Raw genomic sequence first — 21,811 nt, 5'->3', positions numbered from 1 at the left:
AACAATAAACAGAAGAGAAAAATCGCACCACTTCCTGTTACAGCAGAGGATTGAAACAGAATTCGTTTCTGTGGGATACTCTGTCTGAGAGTGATCTTTTGGGCTCGGTTCCATGTGCAGTGACAATAAAAGGCACCATGGGGCACAGGCTCTTAAAGAGATAAAAAGAAACCCAAGGCAAGCATGCGCCTTGCAAATGTTTATGGCTTGCTTGGCCTTCACAAGGATTTTCACATTGCTCTGTACAAGTCCCTATTCCATTGGAAATGGGTGATATAAATCAGCCCTGTCGGAGGAGTCTCTGATGGCTTGTGACAAATCAAGAGTCTCTAATCATTACCTCTTGCCTTTGTTGAAGTTCTCAGCACCCCCCATGCCGCTGTCTCTGATGCTGGGATGGCACAGCCAGAGGTGCAGTAAAAGTACCTCGATGGATAGCAGATGGCTGGAATGAATCCTGGCAGGCGGGATATTGTCACGCTCTCATTAGAGACTCCTCGGGGAGTGGGATGAGCCATGGCAGGATTTGTGGGGATGTAGTGCTTAGAGAAGAAAAATTTGAAATCACAGACAGAGATGGCATTTGATCGTTGCTGAGGGGAGTCACTGGGTCCACTCAGAGAGGAACCAAGTTGTAGCTGCACGTAAAGTGGGGCAGAAGGCAGAGAAGGATTTAAGGATGGGGGGAGCCAGGCAGGGAAGCAGCAGTAGTGTGGGGGTGAGAGAGAAGTCAGTAAGAATTGCTGTGCATGCAGAGTCAGGGAATCTTCCCATGACTGCCAGAAAAAAGGCAGAGGAGCAGATGTGGGTAGAAGAGTCCTTGGCTGCCTGACTGAAGCGTTTGGTTTGTCTGAAGAACCCAGTGAAACCATGTGAGCAGCTGGAAGGGTGATGGGAGAAGAGACTTTATCCAGTGGGATTTGCAGGCTATAGGGATTATGAGTCTGTAGTGCTGCTTTGACAAGGGAGAGAAGGTGTTGGAAAGGAGCAGAGAGAGCTGTCCTGGTGGGACAACCACTGCTGGTGACACATCCCTCCAACAGGGCCACTGGCATGGGAGCAAAAGTAGTGGTCCCAAGTGATTAGGATATGTTAGAAATGCTGGGTGCAGATATCAGGAGAGTGGTGATTAATCCAGAGGAGACAGCATCGAAGGAAAGAGTTCAGGAAAAGGATTGACTCGGAGAGCAGGAGCAGTGAGCCCTGATGAGCTGTGGGGGTCAGGCAGAGGCCAGGAGGAACAGCAAGGAGCAGAAGGAGGAAGAAAGGGGGCAGGGACAGCCTGTGGGATTATGTGCTGGGAGCTCTGAGCACAGCAGCTATTGCTCTCCTCTGTAAAATGCCGTGGCCTGATGGGAAGTTTATCACCCAGCACAAGGAACACCTCCAAAAGATGGCTGGTTTGGGCTGCCAGTAGCCAAGGATGCACTAAAGGCTTGTGCAAGTCTAAAGAAATTTGGTTTATATCTTTCTTTCCTTTGTTGACTGATGTCTGTCATTGCACATGGACTCGGGCCAGCTTTGAGTCTGGCTGAGGGACATGTGCAGGGAAGGTTTGTACGGGGGATTGCAGCACATTTCATAGCCTGGAAGAGCATGTGGATCAGGTTGGTTTGGGGCAGACAGGAGTGGTTTGATTACTTAACAGAGTGAACTGCTGTGGGACAGACAGCTTGCTGGAATCGTTCAATGTCAGCCAGACTGTAAGGCTAAAACACGCTCAGAACATGAAATTATTTTATTATTATTTCTTGAGGCATTTTGAGAATACTTGTGAGTGGTCACTTTTAAAGGGTTCTCCTCAGAACTGTTTTAGCTTATCAACACATAAATCCCAAACTGGTGATTTCTAAGGCTGAAGTGAGTATCAGGATTTTTTTGTAAATAAAAGGTCAGCCCTTACAGCAAACATTTCACTGTGTGATTTAGGGCCTGTGTTTAAACCATCAACCGCTTTAAATGCATTAGCATACAAAAAATAAATGGGCACTTCAGAGGAGACCTTCTGATGAATTAATAATCACCTCAGCTCTGTGGAGATTGCCTTAAAAGCCGTTCCCCTTTGATCTGGCACAGATTAGCCTCTGAAAGGACTTAGCACAGAGAGGGTTGTTCGCTGACACGAAGGTGTTAAATAGAGATGGAGAGGCCAGTCACTTTAGCCTTCTCTGAATTATATATGAAGCTCTCCAGGATGGAGAGCACAGGCCTAAATTAAAATGTTGCTTGAAGAAAGAGGGAGTAGAGGAGCACTGAAGCATAAAAAGCAGTGGTGGAATCGCTGTGGAAACAAGGAGGTTCCTAATTATTCAAGCTGCTAAATGTAACCGGCTTTTTGATGGCTTACTCAGCGAGATCTTCCTGCAGGTGCAAAACTGGCTGGAGGAGAAAATGCTGCAATGAATTGTGTGTCTGGCATGTAATTACACTGGTGCAATCTCCAGGAGAGCTTGTGCCTGGCTCTGCCCCATGGAGGAGGTTTTGGACAGCAGTGGGATAGCTAATTGTGGCTGTGTTCTGCTGCCTTCACATTCCAGCCTTCCACAGCCCTTTGATGGGGGCTGCTGGGTTCAAACTCTCAGATTTGTGGAGGCAAATTGAAATTGATTGAAATTAGTTGAAAGGAGTAATGAGTTTGCCGAGGCCTGACTTGTTAAGTGTGTTAGGTGTTTCTCATGTCCAGCCATCAAGTCGTCTGCACCTACACAAGTGGTACAGTTGTGTATTCCCATCCCCAGATGTACTGCTTATGTCTGCACAGAAAAATAAACAGATACCAGCAGTATCTCCAATTTTCAAAGTCCAAAATCCACTGAACAATAATAGAAATCTGCAGCTATCAAACCCAAGCTCAGCATAATTTTTTCAACAGCAGTTGCCCATCTAACTTCCACTAGAATCATTAAGGTTGGCAAAGATCTTAAGGATCATCAATTCCAACCATTAACCTAGCACCATCACCATGCTCATCATTAAACCATGCCCTGAAGTGCCATGTCTACATGTTTTTTGAACACTTCCAAGGATGGTGACTCTGCCACTTCCCTGGGAAGTCTGTTCAATGCTTACAACCCTTTCTCTGAAGAAATTTTTCCTAAAATCTATTCTAAACCTCCCCTGGCGCAACTTGAGGCTGTTTCCTCTAGTCCTTGTTTTATCCTTACCTCGTCCTTGTAACACCCTTATTTAGAGATATGGCTCCAGAAATCAGTGTGTCTGGATGCAGCCATTTGACCAGAGTTTACATATAGTAAATTATTTACTGTATTAATCATTCTAATGGATTTTTCAAAGCTTTCATTAATGCAACATCCCTTTTACCAAATGATGGCACACATGATTGCACACATCTTTTGGTGCTGGGTGTATTTGAAACTGGGCTTTCTGGGAGCCAGTATATAACCAAATTATGCTGACATTTCAAAAGTGCTTTGTGGAAAGCCTTGACAAGTTACTGGAAATGTATTTGTTCATGGAATGGCTGCACATGCTCCATCCCTGTTCTTTCCCTGGACAGTAAGCAAGCAGTGGGACCATCATAGTGTTAGGTCTTTTTAGGGTGCAGATACACGTTGCACCCTATATTGAAGTACAGCTCTTGAAGGAAAACTCAAAATCAAATGCAGCACCAGATGTGTCTTTTTTTCACCTGAGGTGTGGGTGATGACTTGCACTGGACACCGTGTGGTGGTAACAGATGCACCTGAAGGATGAACCTTAGAGGGAGCCTGGGGATGGAAAGCAAAAAAAAAAAGTTCCTAATTAATAACACTGGTTGGTGTTTTATTAAAACAGGTGAGGAGACCATCCATTTGGCACGAACCCTGCCCCTGGCCATTAGCACTGGTCAATATTTATGGAGAACTGTTGCTTTGGAGATGGCAGCTGGGCTGGGACCTCTCCAGCTGGCTGTTTTCTGGTGATAGTCCCCCTCATGCCACTGCTGATTTGGAGGAATGCTCTCTGGTCACAGATGCAAGCAGGCCCACTCCTCAGCTCTGGACATTACCTGTTCTGCCTTTTGCTCCTAGAAATTTTCCCTTGGCTGTGATCTGTTGCATGATGTTACTTTGCTGTTGTATTTACAAGGAAGGAATGAGCAGTGCCTCCAGTCAGCTGCAGTGTAAATGTGCAGCCCAGGGGCAGTCCTCAGCTCTGTGTGCTGATGGCTGCTCAGGCCAAGTACCAGTGAATAAATGACCACTCTTTTTCCTGTCTGGGAAGAAGTCAGAAATGAAAAGTGTTGTGGGGAGAAACCAATATCTTGTTAAACTGTCACTGCACTTAATCCTGTCCACAGCCAGCCTGTGAAGAACAGAGGGGACCTTCTGTTACTCAGCAAGCTGGTTCCCAAGCACAGGAGCAAACCTGCCTTTTTACATGATATGGCACATTCCCTTTTGCGCTGTCATCACTATTAAATTCAAATACAGATAAAAGGATTTCATTTCAGGAGCAGGAAAGCGAGTGTGCTTCAGCCCTCTTAATCTCTGTGCAGTTCAGATTTCCTGGGACTTACACTGAGTGTGTATATCAGATAAAGCCACACTAATTGCGTTCCTTCTTTTTTTTTTTGCCCCCCTCTCCCCATTTTCTTTCTGTTTATCTGGCACTGGATGTTTGGAAACTGCAGAACTCTGTTTGGAAACAAGATCAAGTCAGTGGCCAAGAAAGCGTTCTCAGGGTTGGAGGCCCTGGAGCACCTGTGAGTAACCCACCATGCCTCAGAGTTCGGGAAGGGGGGTCTGCCAAAAGTAGCTGCTTGAGAAATCTGCTAGCAATTTAATAGTGTCTTTGTAAACTGAGAAGCCAGTCCATTTGTGGGGGCCACCTGCTTCCTTCTCATTATAAGTCCGCCTCAACTTTGGCCTTTTTTTGTGCCAGGAACAAAGTTATAGAACATATGGCAAATTTGCATGCTCTTAATTTTTGAGAGTATCACCTTGACTTGCACAATACTGTTTGCAGGCTGTTAGCAGTAAAAAGGCTCTCCTCCTTTGCCTCAACTTCCTCCTAAACCCAGGCTCTGGCAGTGACATATGTTGCAGATGACTGGTTTCGATGCAGGCACTGAACATCCCCATTCAGCCCAACCCCCTTAGAGCCATTTGCAAAAAGTAAATTTTGCCTGCCTCTGTGCAATTTTTTTCTGTGTCCCAAGGCTGGTGACTCCAGCAGTGATTCATGAATAACCTTCTTTCTTGGATTAAGACAAGTTAAAGTATATGTGACTGTGCTCTGCATGTTTTATTAGCTGTTGATTGTATGATATCTTATGGCCATCGAGAGCACACTGAAAGATCTGGGCTGCCTGACTGGGGGTACATTCTCAAATAAAGGTGCCCTTAATGCTCTACTGAGATTGTCCTCTTTAAGTAGTGCTCGTCTGCCCTATATGTCAATTAGTAGACTTCAGCCCTAAATCTGACACTGCTTTTTCAGAGAACAAATTATTTTTTTAATTAGCAGTAGTTGTGAGGGAAGCTTTTAAGAACCCCTTCCTTTGGAAATACTGGGATGTTTTTTTAAACCCAACAATATCCTCTCCAGATCACTTTCAAATAATTCCTCAGATGCTGTGTAGTGCAAGTATTTGCTTTCTTTTATATTTGCTGAAGGTCTAGCCTGGGGTACCACATTCCTGACTATCTTTGGTTATCGAGGGGGCTGAGGAATTTCCGAGCTATGGATGATGGAGGTAGCTCAGACTGAGAAAGCGTAGTGAGAAGGTGGGGTAGGGAATGACTTAGTGATTTAGTTAAGTGTAATTTTTGTTGGCTGGCTATCGTTCAGCAATACTTTAATAATATAAAGGTGTTTTGAGGAGCATTTCTATGCACCGTAAGTGCACAAGGCCTTAACAAGGAGCCACCAAATCACCTGCTACCGGAGTCATTGTTTAAATCAATGTGGAGAGGCTCTGTCCCAGCCACAGCATCCCTTTTGTTCACATTGCCTGTGGTTGTGCCTGCAGGAACCTTGGGGACAACGCCATCCGCTCCATCCAAGCCGATGCCTTTGCCAGGATGAGGAGCCTGCAGCAGCTGTAAGTGATTGCCCTGCTCACACCATTAGGCAGGAGGGATCCTCCTGGCCCTGGACGTGAGCAGCAGCACAGGTGTTATCCACATTACCACTCATTTATTTGCCCCTCCCCTCCGTCCTCCTCTGTGGGGTATTTTTACACAAGGAGCTGTCACAGGAACATCTTGCATGTAATAGTGAGTGAAATGAGATCATCGGAATAGGATCTTCCAGCAGGTTTGTGCCTGTGCAATTATTCATCTCCATTCAGGAAGTCCAGCCCTTGGTCCTATTAGCCAGCTCTCCTGCTCACACCACCATGGACTTAATTCCCAGTGGTCCGTCTGCTCCCTTGCTGTACCTGTGTTTAGGGTGCACACACAGGACTGATACTGCAGTGATAAGCACCATTTGAACTGCATCCGCTTGTCATCCAGCCTTCTGGTGTAAAAATACAGATGTGTTATCAGAGCTGCCACTTGTGCTCCAGGCTGGGGCTCTGCACTGTTATCAGACACTGTTTCCAGTCTTGCCTGGTTTCCTTTTCTCTTCTTCCCCATAAATATTTAATCCACTGTCAGTGTGTTGCTATGCCCCAGAGTAGTGCAGTGTCTGTGGAACACAAAATCACTTACTTGGTATTTGGGCAGGCACAGGTTCTTGCTCCTGACATTGGAAATGGGAATCAGATGGTCACTGTTAGCAGTGACACTTGATACCAGTGATTGGGAATGAAGAAGATAAACACTGTGCGTCTGTTGTGTGATTAAAAACTTTATCTTCTGCACTGGCTCTTGAAACAAAATTGAGATGAAAGATTGATCTTATTAGGAAGAGATAGTGAGATCCCAGATACTGTGAAGGAATGTTTATAAAATGGAGAAGTTCAGCTAGAGGGCATTTACATGCAGAATGCATTATGCTGAAGGATCTTGTGACCTGTCCCAACTAGCCAGGAGGGTTTTATGCCATCATGTGTGTTAGAGGCTACACATCATTCTAGAAGAGCAAAGTGGACAGCTTTGAAAAATCAAATCCTATATTCCCTCCCTCTCCAGTCCATTTCCTTCTTTTTCCCTTTCCTGCTCATTTCAAACTTCAGGATTTCCTGAGGTATTGGGTAGAAAAATAGCAGGAGATTCACATCTTACAGTGCAGTGCTGGAGCTGGGGTTCTGCTGTGCTCTTGATACCCTGCTCTTGCATAGCTTCTAGTATTGCAGGACAAGAGCTCTCTCTGGGGCATTTTCCCAGTCTCTGAGGCATCCTCACATTTAATTCCAGGGATCAGACTGAGTTTTGCAAACCAGACCAAAGTCTGAATGCCCTAAATTTACAGTTCTTCACTGGCCTCAGAGCTATGCTGAGCCATAATTTGGCCCAGAATATTGAAAAAAACCCCACATTAATCCTGAAGCTCCCTTTTTTTTTTCCCCTTTTTCACACCTCTCTTCGTAACATAAGGTGCTAAGCTAGTGTTGGATCACAGAATTACAGAATCCTGCAATGGTGGGGTTGGAACTCAGGATTTCTCAACATCTCAGGATGCTGAGAAATGTCTTTTGTTTTCCAGACTAGTTACTGTTTGTGTGGGGTTTACACAAATATCTTTGGTCATTTCTCCTCTGCTGCTTCTGCTAATCAGTAAACACAACTCCAGGTTCACCGAGTGAAGGCAGGGCCTCTCTGCTTACTGCTCTGCCATGGAGGGAACTCGAGGCCTTAGAGTGGCAGCTGGGTGTCCTCTCTCTGTTCAGCAGTAAAGTGCTGAATTTGGTCCCCACCAAAGATGCTCAAACCACAGGGGCAGAGGAGGAACTCACTGACACTGCTTGTCTGTTCCTGGGGATCACTCTGCAAGCTGGTTAATAAGTACAAGGTGCTACAGAGTGTCACTGCAGTACAGGAGTGGGGCTGTCTATGTGGAGATGAAATGCTCTTTAAATGTGTCATGTCTGTAACATCCTTAGTGCCTCCAGGACATCCCTGAAGTCCTTTTTTTTCCCTCCACCCATGCTGGGGGGGTGGGAGGAATGTGTTTAACATGAAAGGGCTGTGAGCCTCACAGCCTTCCCCCCGTGCAGGACTCACAGCAGGCTCATGTTGGTTTTGTTTCCCTGCAGCCACATTAACAGCGACAGCTTCCTCTGCGACTGCCAGCTGAAGTGGCTGCCCCAGTGGTTAGTGGAGAAGGAGCTGCAGTCCTTCGTGGTGGCCACCTGTGCCCATCCTGAGTCACTGAAAAGCAAGAGCATTTTTTCCATCCAGCCAGAGAGTTTTGTGTGTGGTAAGTCTTGCCTGCGTGTTTTGAGGTTGTATGAAGGGTAGGAGTCACTTGGGAAACATTTTCTTTGACTACCAGCATGTTATTATGAGAGGGTTTCTGTTTTGTTTTGTTATTCAGTGGGATCAAAGGAAGCCCAAGCCTGCATTTTAAAAATTTGTCATTGGCTACAATTTATTTCCCACCAAAACCACACTGCATTGCTTGCATCCAGAGTATTCCTTACAGGGCTCTCTGAGTATTAAATCAAAAGGGACTAAGGCCTGTTCCACTTCCAGATGGGGCTGCACAGACACTTCCCCAGCCCTCTCAGTTTGACAGTACCAAGGCTGCAGCTGTAATTTTATTTCCTTCTGCAGTGTTCTGAGCTCTTCTGCGGATTTGTGTTCCTCACCCATCTTTCTCCCTCTTGGAGACAGCAAAGAGTTAAAAACAAAACCCAGAGGAGAATCCCTCTATCACAGCTGCTTCTTCCAAATACTGCAGTTGTGTCTTCACCTGAGCTGTGGTTTCAAAGCAGCTTTACTTAATACCCAGAACACATAAACATCTACTACCTTTCTCATAAAGAAGAAGAAATTTAAATCATCACTGGAGGCCAAACTAATGCTGCTCAGGCATCCAGCTTTTGGGGAAAAGAAAGGCCTGGTTTGGGAGCCAAACCCTGTGCAGTGGAGCCAACCAGTGAGGATCTTGGGTGGAGCTGCACATGGTTGTTTGAAGGAAAAATGAGCTTTTGCAAAACACTATTTAACTGAGCTGAATGCATGACTTGCACTGAACACGGAGCAGAAGCTTTGTTCCAGTGTCCCTCCTGATCCCCCAGTGACAGGCTCTGCCTAGGTGGCCTCTGTCTGAGCAGGCTGGGAGGGAGGCTTGCTGTGCTCATCTGGAAGAAGAAGAGATCCTGAAGGCTCCATCCCCACAGCAACATCACAAAGCAAATGCAGCTTTGCTTCCCGGTGCCTGCCAAGTCCTCCAGGCACTAGTAGTCCTGGTTCCAGAGGCCTGGCTGTTTAATTAAACCTCAGTCAAATATTAAATTACACCATTTGTAGAAATCTAATAAATGAATCTGCTTGGAACCTTGCTAAAACCAACAGTCTTCAGGGCAGAGAGAGTGTGCAAAGCTTTCCACCCCGGTTGGGTGACAGGCAAATACAGCTGCTTCTGCTTTGACAGCATGGGCTGCGTAGAGTCATAGAATCCTTTAGGTTGGAAAAGACCTCTAAGATCTTTGAATCCAACCATTAACTTACTACAGCCAAACCCACCACTAAACCATGGCTCCAAGTACCACATCTACATATCTTTTAAATACCTCCAGGGATGGTGACTCCACCACATCCCTGGTCCCTGGGCAGGCCTGTTCCGGTGCTTGACAGCCCTTTTTGGGAAGAAATGTTTCCTATTAGCTAATCTAAACCTCTCCTGGCACAACTTGAGGCCATTACCTCTTGTCCTATTGCCTGGGAGAAGAGACCAATTCCCACCTCACTAAAACCTCCTATGAGAAATTTTCCCTGGAGGTGACACTTGCAGCCCTTTAAGTGTCCTCTCCCATCCTACTTTATGCCAATACAGGTCTGGAGGTGAGGTTTTAAGTTCAGTCGTGCTCTTCATGCATGGATTGTACAAGGAAGGACAGCCTGAATATGGTCTGAATATTTTCTGCAGATCATAGCATCTTTCTCAGATTCAGCCACATTGGTAAAGGAGCTGGGTGTCCTGTAGGTGTCTGAGGTCACTAGGTGACCATCTCAGCCCACTGAAGGAACCAGAGGAACAACAATCCCATGTAAACCAACCACTCAGTGGAGTTGCGTGTGGCACACCTGCTCTACAGAGCGCTGCTTATTTCTCATTTCACCTCTTGGCTTGCTCCAGTCTCCCCTCAGAGTTCAGCACTGACTATTGCTGCTGTTTCCTCCCAGATGATTTCCCCAAGCCACAGATCATCATCCAGCCTGAGACGACAGTGGCCGTCCTTGGCAAGGACATCCGCTTCACCTGCCTGGCTGCCAGCAGCAGCAGCTCCCCCATGATGTTTGCCTGGAAGAAGGACAACGAGATGCTGCACAACGCTGAGATCGAGAACTTTGCGCACGTGCGAGCCAAGGACGGGGAGGTGATGGAGTGCACCACCATCCTGCACCTGCGGCACGTCACCTTCGCACACGAGGGGCGCTACCAGTGCGTCATCACCAACCACTTCGGCTCCACCTACTCCAACAAGGCCCGACTCACTGTTAATGGTGAGTGCGAGCTGCTTCCTCATTCCTCTCCTCAGCCTGAGCTCGTACGTGGTACAATTCCTTGGGACCCACTTAGTTATTCCCGAGGGTCCACTCCTGGTGGTGAGCTCTTAACCTCTGCAGCAGCTGTCTGTATCTCAGTGGATGCTGAGAAATGCCCTATGAGGAGCACACACCATTTTGTGTTGGCTGCCATCCAACCAAGCACTTCAGCATGCATGTTCTTAACAGCTTTAGCTGCCTCTCTTTGGCTGCTCAGGTAGATTCTTTGCTCAATGAAAACAAGAATAACAAAGGGATGCAAAGAAGAGGGATGTAGTGATTGGAAGTTCTCTGTAGGAGAGATAATGGATTTTTTCCCTGGTCTTCACAGAAGAAAATTAGCTTTGATCCCAGCTCTAATGATCTGAGTTGGGGGTGTCATGGACTCTGCAGACAGGTGTGTTCTATAGAAACACAGGGTCAGTCCCCAGCAGTTCAGAGATACCCTGCAGAAGCAGGTGGACATCCTCCTGCCTGTGGGTAATGGTCATGTTCACCCTCTCTGTGGGAAGGAAAACAGAACTGCCCAGACAATGGTGTTTCCCCCACAGAATTGCTCATGCCCTTTTTTTGTTATCTTTTATCAGTGCTGCCATCATTTATCAAAACTCCCCACGACATCACGAGCCGGACGGGGACGACGGCACGCTTAGAGTGTGCGGCCGAGGGACACCCCACGCCCCAAATCGCCTGGCAGAAGGACGGTGGCACCGACTTCCCCGCGGCCCGCGAGCGCCGCATGCACGTCATGCCCGACGATGACGTCTTCTTCATCACAGATGTGAAGATCGAGGACATGGGGGTCTACAGCTGCACAGCTCAGAACTCTGCAGGGTCCGTGCTGGCCAATGCCACCCTCACCGTCCTGGGTAAGATGCACCAGTGCCCCAGGAGGCCGAGTGCAAGTGGGAACTGGGAGGGATGGCTGTTCAAGCTCTTTACCACTTGCAGATAAAGAAAAGACAGAGTTAAATGTTCTGCTTAGTCTTGTTTCATTCTTTTACACTGTAGTTCACTAATGAAAAATACCTCTTAAATTAGAGAAGGAGCTGTATGTTGCATCTCCTCTTGAGCCAAGGAAGCCCATCCAACCAGCCTATTTGCTCTCTGGGAAAATGACTTCAAAAGGAAATTGCACTTCATCTCTCTTGCCCTATGAAATAATTCACATGTCAGCTGTTGGCCCATGTCGTCAGAAGTTTCTTGTTGGGAAAACTTAACACCAATTGGTTGTGGGAAGTGAGGCCTTGGCTGTGGTTGTTAGATCTGTTGTGGTGTGCAGCTGCCATATTCCTGAGCATGTGCCTGCTTTGTGCCTTGCTGTGTCCACAGGAACATCAGGAATGTTCAGCACTGTTAAATCTGATGTTACACTGTCCCTAAGAATTAATTTCTGTGTTTGTTCTCCTGCAGAGACTCCATCTTTGGTCCATCCACTGGAAGACCACGTGGTCTCTGTCGGTGAGACCATGGCTCTCCAGTGCAAAGCCACGGGGAGTCCCCCGCCCCGCATCACCTGGCTGAAAGGCGACCAGCCCCTGGTGGTGACGGAAAGGCACCACTTCACCTCGGGCAACCAGCTGCTGATCATCAGGAATGTTGTCCTGGAGGACGCCGGGAAGTACACGTGCGAGATGTCCAACACGCTGGGCACGGAGCGCGCGCACAGCCACGTGAGCATCCTGCAGTCGCTGGGCTGCCGCAAGGACCGCACCACCGTGGGCATCATCACCATCGCCGTGGTCTGCAGCATCGTGCTCACCTCCCTGGTCTGGGTCTGCATCATCTACCAGACCAGGAAGAAGAGTGAAGAGTACAGTGTCACCAACACAGGTAGCTCTAGTGTCCTGAGGCCCCCTCTAACCTTTCGTGCTGCCAGATGTCCCACTGAGGCTGAGCCGGCCCATCAGGGAGCCACACAATCCACTGAACTGCAGCTGGCTTATCTCCCTGGTTCTCTTGGCTCACAGAGCTGGAACCAGCTTTCACTTGCTGCTGAAGCATGTTCAGAGCTGCATTTCTCCCCTTGGCTTGCTCTTTAGGAAGGTCTTTTCCACTTAGCACTTTGCAGCCATTGCTTTGCTACTTTGGTTTTCCATGACCATACGTGATAGCTCTTGAGACAGTCTGGATGATGTCCATGATGCTGGGAACCTGTCTTACTTTTTGGAAATCTGTATTTTCAAAGATTTTGAATTCCAAACTTGAAAAATTAGACTTTGAAGATGGAATCCCTTTTTCCATGTTGGCTGATGGGGGGGGTATCTGTTACTTTTTAAAGGAAGAATTAGCGTTTATTGCTTTCTCCTGATACTCAGAGGGGATAATTTCGTGCTGAAATAAGTGTTGCAGTAAGAATAAAGTCTCCTGACCTCTTTACACAGCCTCTGAACAAAACAGAAGTATGGAAGAACCAGCCTAAGACTTTCCCAGCCTGTTGGGATTTGCAGCCTTCCTATATTATGCTTAGCTTTAGGCAGAGTACAAAAGGATTTTTAAAGACATGGGTTAGGTAGGAAGTCTTGGATAGCCTGTTAGCAGTGTGATGTATTAGTGGGATTCTTTTATAACTTCTTTTTTCAGTCCTGAAAATCCAGGGCTTCATGCCTGATATAATTGAGTTTCACTTGGTTTTGTATGGCAAGGGAAACTGAAATTACCTGATAGAAAATGGAGAAAGCCAAGGACAGCCAGGAGCTTAAGACTTACTTCCTGCTTACAGGAATCAAAGAGCCTGTTCTGCAGAGTACTTTTACTCCTGACTTCAGGAGGCAGAGGACTTGAGTCAAAGGGGGGACTGAATTTCAGGGGAAAGGGAAGGATTTACTTATTCTGAAGAAATAGTTCCACTCCACCTACTATGTACTGACTGTGCCACATGCAAACCCTCAAAGTGCCTTTATCAGCACTATCTCTCACAGCTTTAAGCTTTGAAAAATCAGGAATGGGGCTTCTGAGGAGAAAGGAATATTTAGGCAGTTCCGTTTCCATTGCACCTACAGAAAATAACCGGTTCTAGATCTGTTCCCAAATCCCCCTTGAAAATGTGAATTTACTTTGAAAATCCTGCTGGGAACTGATGTTTCCTTGCTCCCATTGCTCTAGATGAGACTATTGTGCCTCCTGACGTGCCAAGTTACTTGTCCTCCCAAGGGACTCTCTCGGAGCGGCAGGAAGTGGCCATCGGAGTGGATACCCAGCAGCCCAAAGGACACATTGACAGCAATGGTGAGAAATGGTTTAATCATTCTGTAATGCTGGATCTGAACTTGATATGGGAGGTAGAAATCACAGCCCAGAGTACTTCTGTGTTTGTGTTTGTTCTGAGTTATCAGAGATCTTCATAATGTAACTCCTGCATTTATGCAGAGCAGGGATCTGTGTTTGACTTCACAGAGCTCTCCTCTCCCAGAAGTAAGTGTTCCTACAAGCTGACTGCCTCAGAAACTGCTCAGTCAGGCCCTAAGGACTGGTTTTTTGCTAATTTTGGATTCTTTTTTTGGCAGCAGATTAACACATAGTTATACTAGAAAATGCATTAGCATTGCCTGTCCCTGCCTTCAGGCTTTGAAATTAAATGTTGGGGTTTTACACTATTCAAACACAGCACATTAGGAAGGAGAAGTTCAGAGTTCTGAACTAAGATGCTCCTGAGACTGTGCAGCATTTATTCTGTTAAATGTTAGCTGAAAATTATCTATTATCTCCATTGCTATTTTTTCTCCATTTTGCCAGTAGAAATAAGACCAACAAGTCACCTAAGTGTGAGCAGAGGGCTGTGATCTTTAACCAGATGGCTTGTTTGTTACAGGTATGTGTCAGACTGACACTGGAAGGTGTCCAGATGTTGAAGCTCCTGCTGTAGGTTGTAGACAGCCCAAGCTGTGTGTCAGCTATAATAAAGACACTTGGAAAACTGAGGACATGACTGATGGAATGCTTGTTCCAGATAAGACAGGTACAAAACCCATTAATCTGGGAAGGCATTTCGTGTTTGTACAGATCACAAAGCCCTCCAAGTCAGACAGCATTAACACAAGAAATTGTTACCTTCAGAGAAAAAAAAGCCCAGAATGATTATCAGGTGCAAGCACAGAAAATTTACTTTCTCCTGCTTGCTTTGATCCTCTCTCAAGCGAGGATAGTTGGAATTTGAGGAACTGTCAGAAAGAGGCAGAGTAAAGCTCCTGACTGCCATTCTGTGCAGCTGGCTGATGGGAATTTTGATTTGAGATATTCGTAGAATATGAGAGCACTTTCAAAACTGAAGGTGTTAAATTTTTTCATGCTCTTTTAAAAGGGCTGTTGACTTCAAAGCTCAGCTTTTTTATTTATTTATTTTCAAAATTTAAAATTTGTTTTGGGCACTACACCTGCCTCTGCTCTTTGCCAATTTTTACAGTGTTACACGCATACTTTTCTATTTTTAGGATGTGCTTTCTGTTCTCACATTGCATTGTAAAAGCCACAGAAAACCAGCCAATGAAACAAATTTCTCTCTAGAAGAAAGTAATGTAAAGTTTAATAATGGAAAGTTGTTGAGTGCACTAAGGAAATTAACTTTCAACATTTAGAAACTCCTGCTGATTTGAATTCTGCTCATCTGTTGTTCCCACTAACAGTAATAATGTATCTTGAGATAACAGTGTGAGCTGATGGTGATCCCTTGTAAAGCAGCAGTACAAAAATAAGAAAGGTAACTTGGTATTTTAAAGCAGCTACAGGAAAGTTCCACTTTGCATTTCTACCCTGATTAGAAAGTCTGGAAAAGGAAATAAATGCATAGTTTATTTAAAAAAAAAGAAGGTTACAACTTCTTTGGAGTGAAAAAGAATCCCTAACTAACTAAAGCTATTGACTGGAACTACCTTTAGTGATGGTGGCTACAGAGTTCTGAAAACTGGGTGCGTAGTAGCCCTGTGTAAAATCACAAAGTGTCCACATTATTTAATGAGAGATTCCCCACTGAACTATACAGAATTGCCCTTTCCTTCCATGATTTGTGTGCTCCAGTGCTGACCACTTCCAGCTGCTCATCCTCCTTTGTTGATTTTCCCTTCCTCCCCCAAAGGCTATGGGCTGCCCGTGGTGTGCACAGAGTGCAGCAGCAGCACGGACAGCATGAACGTCCACATCTACCCCAGGGACTCTGAGTGCTACTCTGAGAGCCTAAAGACTGTGGAAAACACCCACCCCAATGCACTGAGCAGCAAGGAGCGCCATAGGAAGAGGGGTGCAGGCACCAGCCTTCTTCATGCTCAGCCCTGCAATGGGATTGCCAGTGGCAAGAGGGTGGAAACAGATGGGACCCTCTACCCCAGCAACCACGACAGGATAAGGCCAGAGGGCATGGCCAGCGCGCTGCTCGCAGACACGCACGGTACGTCCTTCCTTGGGGTCACCTTTGATCCCCAGGGGCTCCACCGGGGTTGTAGTACAGCCCCATGTGCTCCCCTCAGCCTTTTCAGCTAGCTCACAGGCATGGATGGCAGCGGTGGGGTTGGTTTGAGCACAGAATAGAATCATTAAGCTTAGGAAAGACCTCCAAGGTCATGGAAGATGGCAGGCTGAGCATCACCTAACCATGCTGATCCTTTGGGGTTTTGCAGGCTCTTCACAAGCAGCAACAAAGCCTTCAGAGCTTAACAACCTTAATTTGGTGAGAGCTTCACCAGCAGGAGGGTCACTAAAGCAACTGAATGTGCTTCCCGAAATGTCCCCAGCACTACTGGATCTGCAGAGGGAAGCAGAAGTGGAGCAGGCTCTCCTGCCCAATGGCACCGCAGCCCAGCCCTTCAACTCTGGTCACGAGCCCAAGCTACCCAACAGGTCTCTGGACTGAGAGCACACACTGACTGCCATGTGCAAATTAACAAACACACTATTACTTTTTAAATTTTTTTTTTTTGCACAGAGTATATAGGCTACTTACTTCTACCTCCAATCTCGAACTGATGGCCTGGCAAAGGCAGCCAACTGAGGTATGAGAAACAAGCTTGTATGGGGAACAAACTCCTGTTCGAGCGTCATCTGATTGTACATAGTTTAAAACTTCCCTGAGAAGTATGAAGTGTTCAAAAGTCAACTTGCATATGAAGCACATAAATGCAAGGGATTATTGTGTAAAGAGAAAAGTATTTGATACAATTGTACATAAGAGTTTTCATATATAAATATATATAAAAAAATATATATATCTTTTACAGAGGCTATTTTAATCTTTAGTGCATGGAAAACTGAGTGAAATTTTACAATTTTGGCAATATTGTTTTCAGTATCAGGTTGCTGTTAAACTTTGTGAGAGAAATAATTCTGGTGCCTTAAATGCATAAGCATAACTTTTAAAAGCCAGACCGTTCCAAAGGGATTGTCCTCTTTTCAGTGGGAAGTTCCTTTACACCATGTACACCAGGGTTGGGTTAATCCCAGGTACTGCCTGGGTGGAGCAGTGACCAGGAGCAGCCCTGTGGAGAGGGACCCGGGTGTGTTGGTGGATCAGAGGCTGGACATGCCCTTGCCATGTGTGCTCACAGCCCAGAAATCCACCCGTGTCCTGGGCTGCATCCAGAGCATTGGGGGCAGAAGATCCTCCTCCTCTGCTCCACTCAGGTGAGACCCCACACACAGTTCTGGTGCCCTCAGTATAAGGAGGGCTGTAGTGACAAGACAAGGAGTAATGAGTTCAAACTGAAAGGGGGAAAATTTAAGTTAGATATGGAAGAAATTGAAATTTTTCCCTGTGAGGGTGGTGAGACACTGGTACAGGTTGCCAGAGAAGCTGTGGATGTCCCATCCCTGTAGGTGTTCAGGTTGGATGGGCCTCTGAGCAACCTGGACTAATGAAAGGTCTCCTGGCCCATGGCAGGGGCCTGGAACAAGATCACCTTTAAGGTCAGGACAGGCTGGATAAATGGGCTAAATCTAACAATATGAGGTTTAACAAGTCCAAGTGCTGGGTCCTACACTTCAGCTACAACAAACTCCTGCAGCACTACAGGTGGGGACAGACCAGCTGGACAGGGACCAGGCAGAAAGGGACCTGGGGATACTGACTGGCAGCAGCTGAACATGAGCCAGCAGTGTGCCTAGGTGGCCAAGAAGGCCAATGGCACCTGGCCTGGATCAGGAATAGTGTGGCCAGCAGGACCAGGGAAGTGATTCTTCCCCTGTACTCGGCACTGGTGAGGCCTCACCTTGAGTGCTGTGTCCAGTTCTGGGCCCCTCAGTTTAGGAAGGACATTGAGGTGCTTGAGTGCATCCAGAGGAGGGCAACAAGGCTGGTGAAGGGCTTGGAACACAAATCCTGTGAGGAACAGCTGAGGGATCTGGGGTTGTTTAGCCTGGAAAAAAGGAGCTCAGGGGTGACCTTATCACTCTGTACAACTCCCTCAAAGGAAGGTATAGCCAGGTGGGGGTTGGTCCCTTCTCCCAGGCAACTACTGACAGGACAAGAGGACACAGCCTTAAGCTGTGCCAGGGGAAATTTAGGCTAGACATTAGGAAAAAATTCTTCACAAAGTGGGCATTGGAATGGGCTGCCTAGGGAGGTGATGGAGTCACTGTCCCTGGAGGTGTTTAAAAAAAGACTGGATCTGGCACTTAGTGCCGTGGTTTAGATGATAAGGCAGTCTTAGGTCATAGGTTGGACTTGATGATCTCAAAGGTCTTTTCCAACCTAGTTAATTCTGTGATTCTGTCCCTTCCAACCCAAGACATTCTGTGATTCAATTGCATTACTTAGCACAAATTTCTTTCCCCTTGGAAATTTATTGTACTTAACACATTTAATAACAGAGAGGTTCAACTGTGTCAATTGAAATTTATAAAGAAAAAATAGCAGTGAGCAATGACATAGCAACCTGATATTTTCCTGTTGGTGGAAGAACTTAAATTCTATTATTTTTCAAAACTTTATAAAAATTATTATTTGAACTGTGACTGTGTGAGACTTTAGAGTGGACCACACAGGAGGCACTAAGTAACTCGGCAACAGTACAGAGCCCCAAAACAACCAGAGGAAAAGGCTGTTATGACTGGGAAGCAGTTACCAAAATAAATAACTTGAGCAGTAAACCAGGGGTGGTCTCATAACAGTGCACCTTTCAAACACATCATCGTAGGAGGTGTTACCTTCCATGTGTGCTGGCACAGCACTGGGCACCACAGCCCTCACCACAGGCCCTTCCCCTTCCAAAAGGTCCCAGCTCCACCTGTCTGAGGTGTGTGCAATGATCCAGCCTTGCCCTGCCTAGAATAAATAACCCATGCCAGTATAATGCATTTTCACTCCCAAAAGACATCTGTTCTGGGGGGTTTGAAACCATAGAGCTGTTTTGACAACAAAACCAAACTGCACTCCTAAGGGGACAGCTGTATCATTAATTCATCCAATACTTTTTTTTCCTTGCAACATAATATTACACTATGTAGTTGAACAGCCAGACTCTCTATATGAAAATATCACCTTCAAGTGAGTTACACTGCTTTGTGTAGCAATTCTGGGCTAGTTAGAAATACACTTGTTTTATAAGGAAAACTGTGGATTCATGGTTGAAATAGACTTTTAAATGGAAATGTCCCAAATGTTTTTATGTGGTCTTTTAAGCTTGTCCATTAATGGGGGGTGGCAGGTAATAAAGAAATGCCCACCTCAGTCAAACAGATCTTTGTCACTTCTGACTTCACAATGACGCTTTTTATTTATAGAAAGGCTGCTTTCCAGTGGTGTTTGTTGGTACCTGTGGATGGATGATTTGAGTTCTGCTAACATGAGGTTGCTAACTCTGGTGATGACTACTTTGGGGCAGGCTTATCACAGGGGGAGTTATCACTTTTTTCCTATGGAGCAACTCAAATACCAGTTCCACTGAGGCTGAGTCTGGGAATCCACCTTTGCCAGGACTGCTGTTCAGAGCAAGCAGCAGAGGTAAGGGCAGAAACACTTCATGCTCACTTTAAACCCATTACTTTGGGACCTGCTCCAGTGCTACTGCACCTATGGGGTTTCAGGGAGTGGCTGCAAGCTGCCCCTTGGTTTTATTACAAGGTGGTCATACCCAGCCTTAGCTTGAGGAGCCACCAGCTCCTGTGAGGGAAGGACCTCAGGGTCAGGGAGAGCAGCAGCTGCCCCTGGATGAAGCCAGGCATAATTCAGCCAGTACCTGTCTGTCCCAGTCCCTGACTATTGACACATTTGCACTTTGAGACAGGTGGTGAATTATGTTGAGTGCCAAGTTTATTCAAAGCAAAGGAAATGGATGTTAGAAAATTATAAACTGAGCACAGTTTTCCCTTCACTGAAGGGAAAAGTGCTCCAGAACCGACTCATGGAACCAGGGACACAGGGAAGATGGGAATGATTCAATGGGCTCGTTTTGCTGGCGGCAGTGTCATCACCAGTGCAGATACAAAGCATATTTGCCATGTTAACATTGAAAATAATGTTTCTGAATAAAGTTAACTGCCTAATGTTATGACTTCCACTAAATATGTGAATTTGCTGCTTCTAAGAGGCAATGTGAAAGAGGAAGTATTACTTTTGTGTACAAATTTATTTATTTATTAGAAAATTTGGTACAATGTTGTACATTGAAAAACATGTAAGATATTGAAGTGTCTAACAAACGGCATTGAAGTGTCTTTAATAAAGGTTCATTTATAATATTACGGCTGATTTGTTGAGAGTGAGCTTTTGGGAGTTTCAGTTGAAAATTAAATAAAATTCTAATCCATTGCTATAACTCTTTTCTGTCTTTCTCTTATGAAAATGGAGATTAACTGCCAAAGTACCTGCTCTTGAAATTGGGCCATGAGATGCTGGGGAACAGCATGAGGCTCTGACAGCCTGGCGTATGGATGGGGTGGAATTTGGGGCTGGATTGGAAAATACAATACAGAACTCGTAAGAAATACATTTCCAGTATATCAGCTTGCTTTAGTATCTGGCAAGTCCCCCTATCTTGGCAGTGTGAACAGAACAGATGGGGGGTGTGAGCATGTGTGCAAGTAAAAACATGGCCAGGACAGCACCAGACTCAGCAGCAGTTGTGAACACCTCTGGTGTTCCCAAACCCCAACCCCACACTGGGTGGAAATTCCAGAGGCAGCTTTGGAGATAAGCCTGAATTCTTGCTTTAACTAAAAATCTCAATTCCGTTTCTGTATATTTTTTAAAAATTAAAACTATTTCCCCCTCGAAATTATCACTTTGGGTATAAAACAGGTTGTCTGAGAATACTCAAAGTTCCTTAACATATGTAGGAGTTAAAATTTTTTAAAATTGAGAGAGGCTTTAAGAGGCTAGGGCCTGAGGTGATGACAAAAACTGATTCTGCAACATTAAATAAAAACAAAAAATGCACCATTTGGACCCAATGACATAAAGATGATTATTTACAGCTCAAGTAATTAAATGCATCAACTGTAGTGCTAACCCCCTCACCATGTTTAAAGAGAAAACGTGATAGACTTTTGAGACAGAGTAATAATAATCTTCCTCCCCCCCAGCCCCTAAAATTGGATCTGATACATATATACAGGACACATATATAAAATGTCATAAAAGAGACAACCTCTACAGCAAGCCATGGTAACGAGTAGCACTACCAACCAGCCAAGACAGGACTTGGCTGAATTCCCAATTTTAACTGAAGATTATTTTTAAGAATTGTGTCCTTTGTTCTCTATGTTTTACTTGTCTGCCAATTATTTTCTAAGTTTTGGCCTCTAAAAAGTCTTACTACTCTGTCATGGATAACAGTGTAATAAACCATCCAGCCTGGGCTGTTGGTGCTCTGGGCAGGGGCTCTGGTGTCACTTGTGTCCCCTGGTCAGTCCACTAACCTGGTCTGGCATTTGTTCTCCCTCTCCCCAGACTCTGAACACCTGTACATCGTCCTCATGAGGGGAACAGCCTCACAGTTAAATTACAGCACCCTAGGGCAGCACATCATCCCCAGTACTCCAGTGTTGGGATGACGGGGACGGAGCAGCCGGAGCACGCACGGTGCCACCAGAACCAGTGACCTGGCACGGCTCAGTCATGAGGAACTGCCCAGTATCATGGCCCAACCCACGGCCGTGCAGGAACCCATCACCCACCACAGCCCCTTGGCTTTGCCTGCGCACAGAAACGCCCTCCACAGCTAAACCTTCTCAACCACCACTCAGCCCAGCTGGTGCTGTGAACCTGACCGCCAGCACCGACT

The 21,811-nt window shown here is 45.9% G+C and overlaps 1 protein-coding gene across 1 annotated transcript in view; it reads left to right on the top strand.

Moving 5' to 3' along the window:
- The window catches only part of LRIG1 (leucine rich repeats and immunoglobulin like domains 1), a 92,245-nt gene extending 71,901 nt beyond the window's left edge, over positions 1-20,344 (top strand). Inside the window, 10 exon segments of the mRNA XM_069028419.1 lie at positions 4,634-4,705; positions 5,975-6,046; positions 8,147-8,310; positions 10,242-10,562; positions 11,192-11,473; positions 12,018-12,437; positions 13,710-13,832; positions 14,416-14,562; positions 15,676-15,984; positions 16,214-20,344. Of these exon segments, the coding sequence (XP_068884520.1) occupies positions 4,634-4,705; positions 5,975-6,046; positions 8,147-8,310; positions 10,242-10,562; positions 11,192-11,473; positions 12,018-12,437; positions 13,710-13,832; positions 14,416-14,562; positions 15,676-15,984; positions 16,214-16,446 (2,143 nt within the window). The 3' untranslated portion in view covers positions 16,447-20,344.
- Positions 20,345-21,811: the final 1,467 nt, after the last annotated feature.

Source organism: Aphelocoma coerulescens, chromosome 12 (genome assembly GCF_041296385.1).
Source record: "Aphelocoma coerulescens isolate FSJ_1873_10779 chromosome 12, UR_Acoe_1.0, whole genome shotgun sequence".
Classification (NCBI taxonomy): Eukaryota; Metazoa; Chordata; class Aves; order Passeriformes; family Corvidae; genus Aphelocoma; species Aphelocoma coerulescens.
The sequence above is the reverse complement of the archived record's forward strand: the minus strand, read 5'-3'. Positions and strand labels throughout refer to the sequence as shown.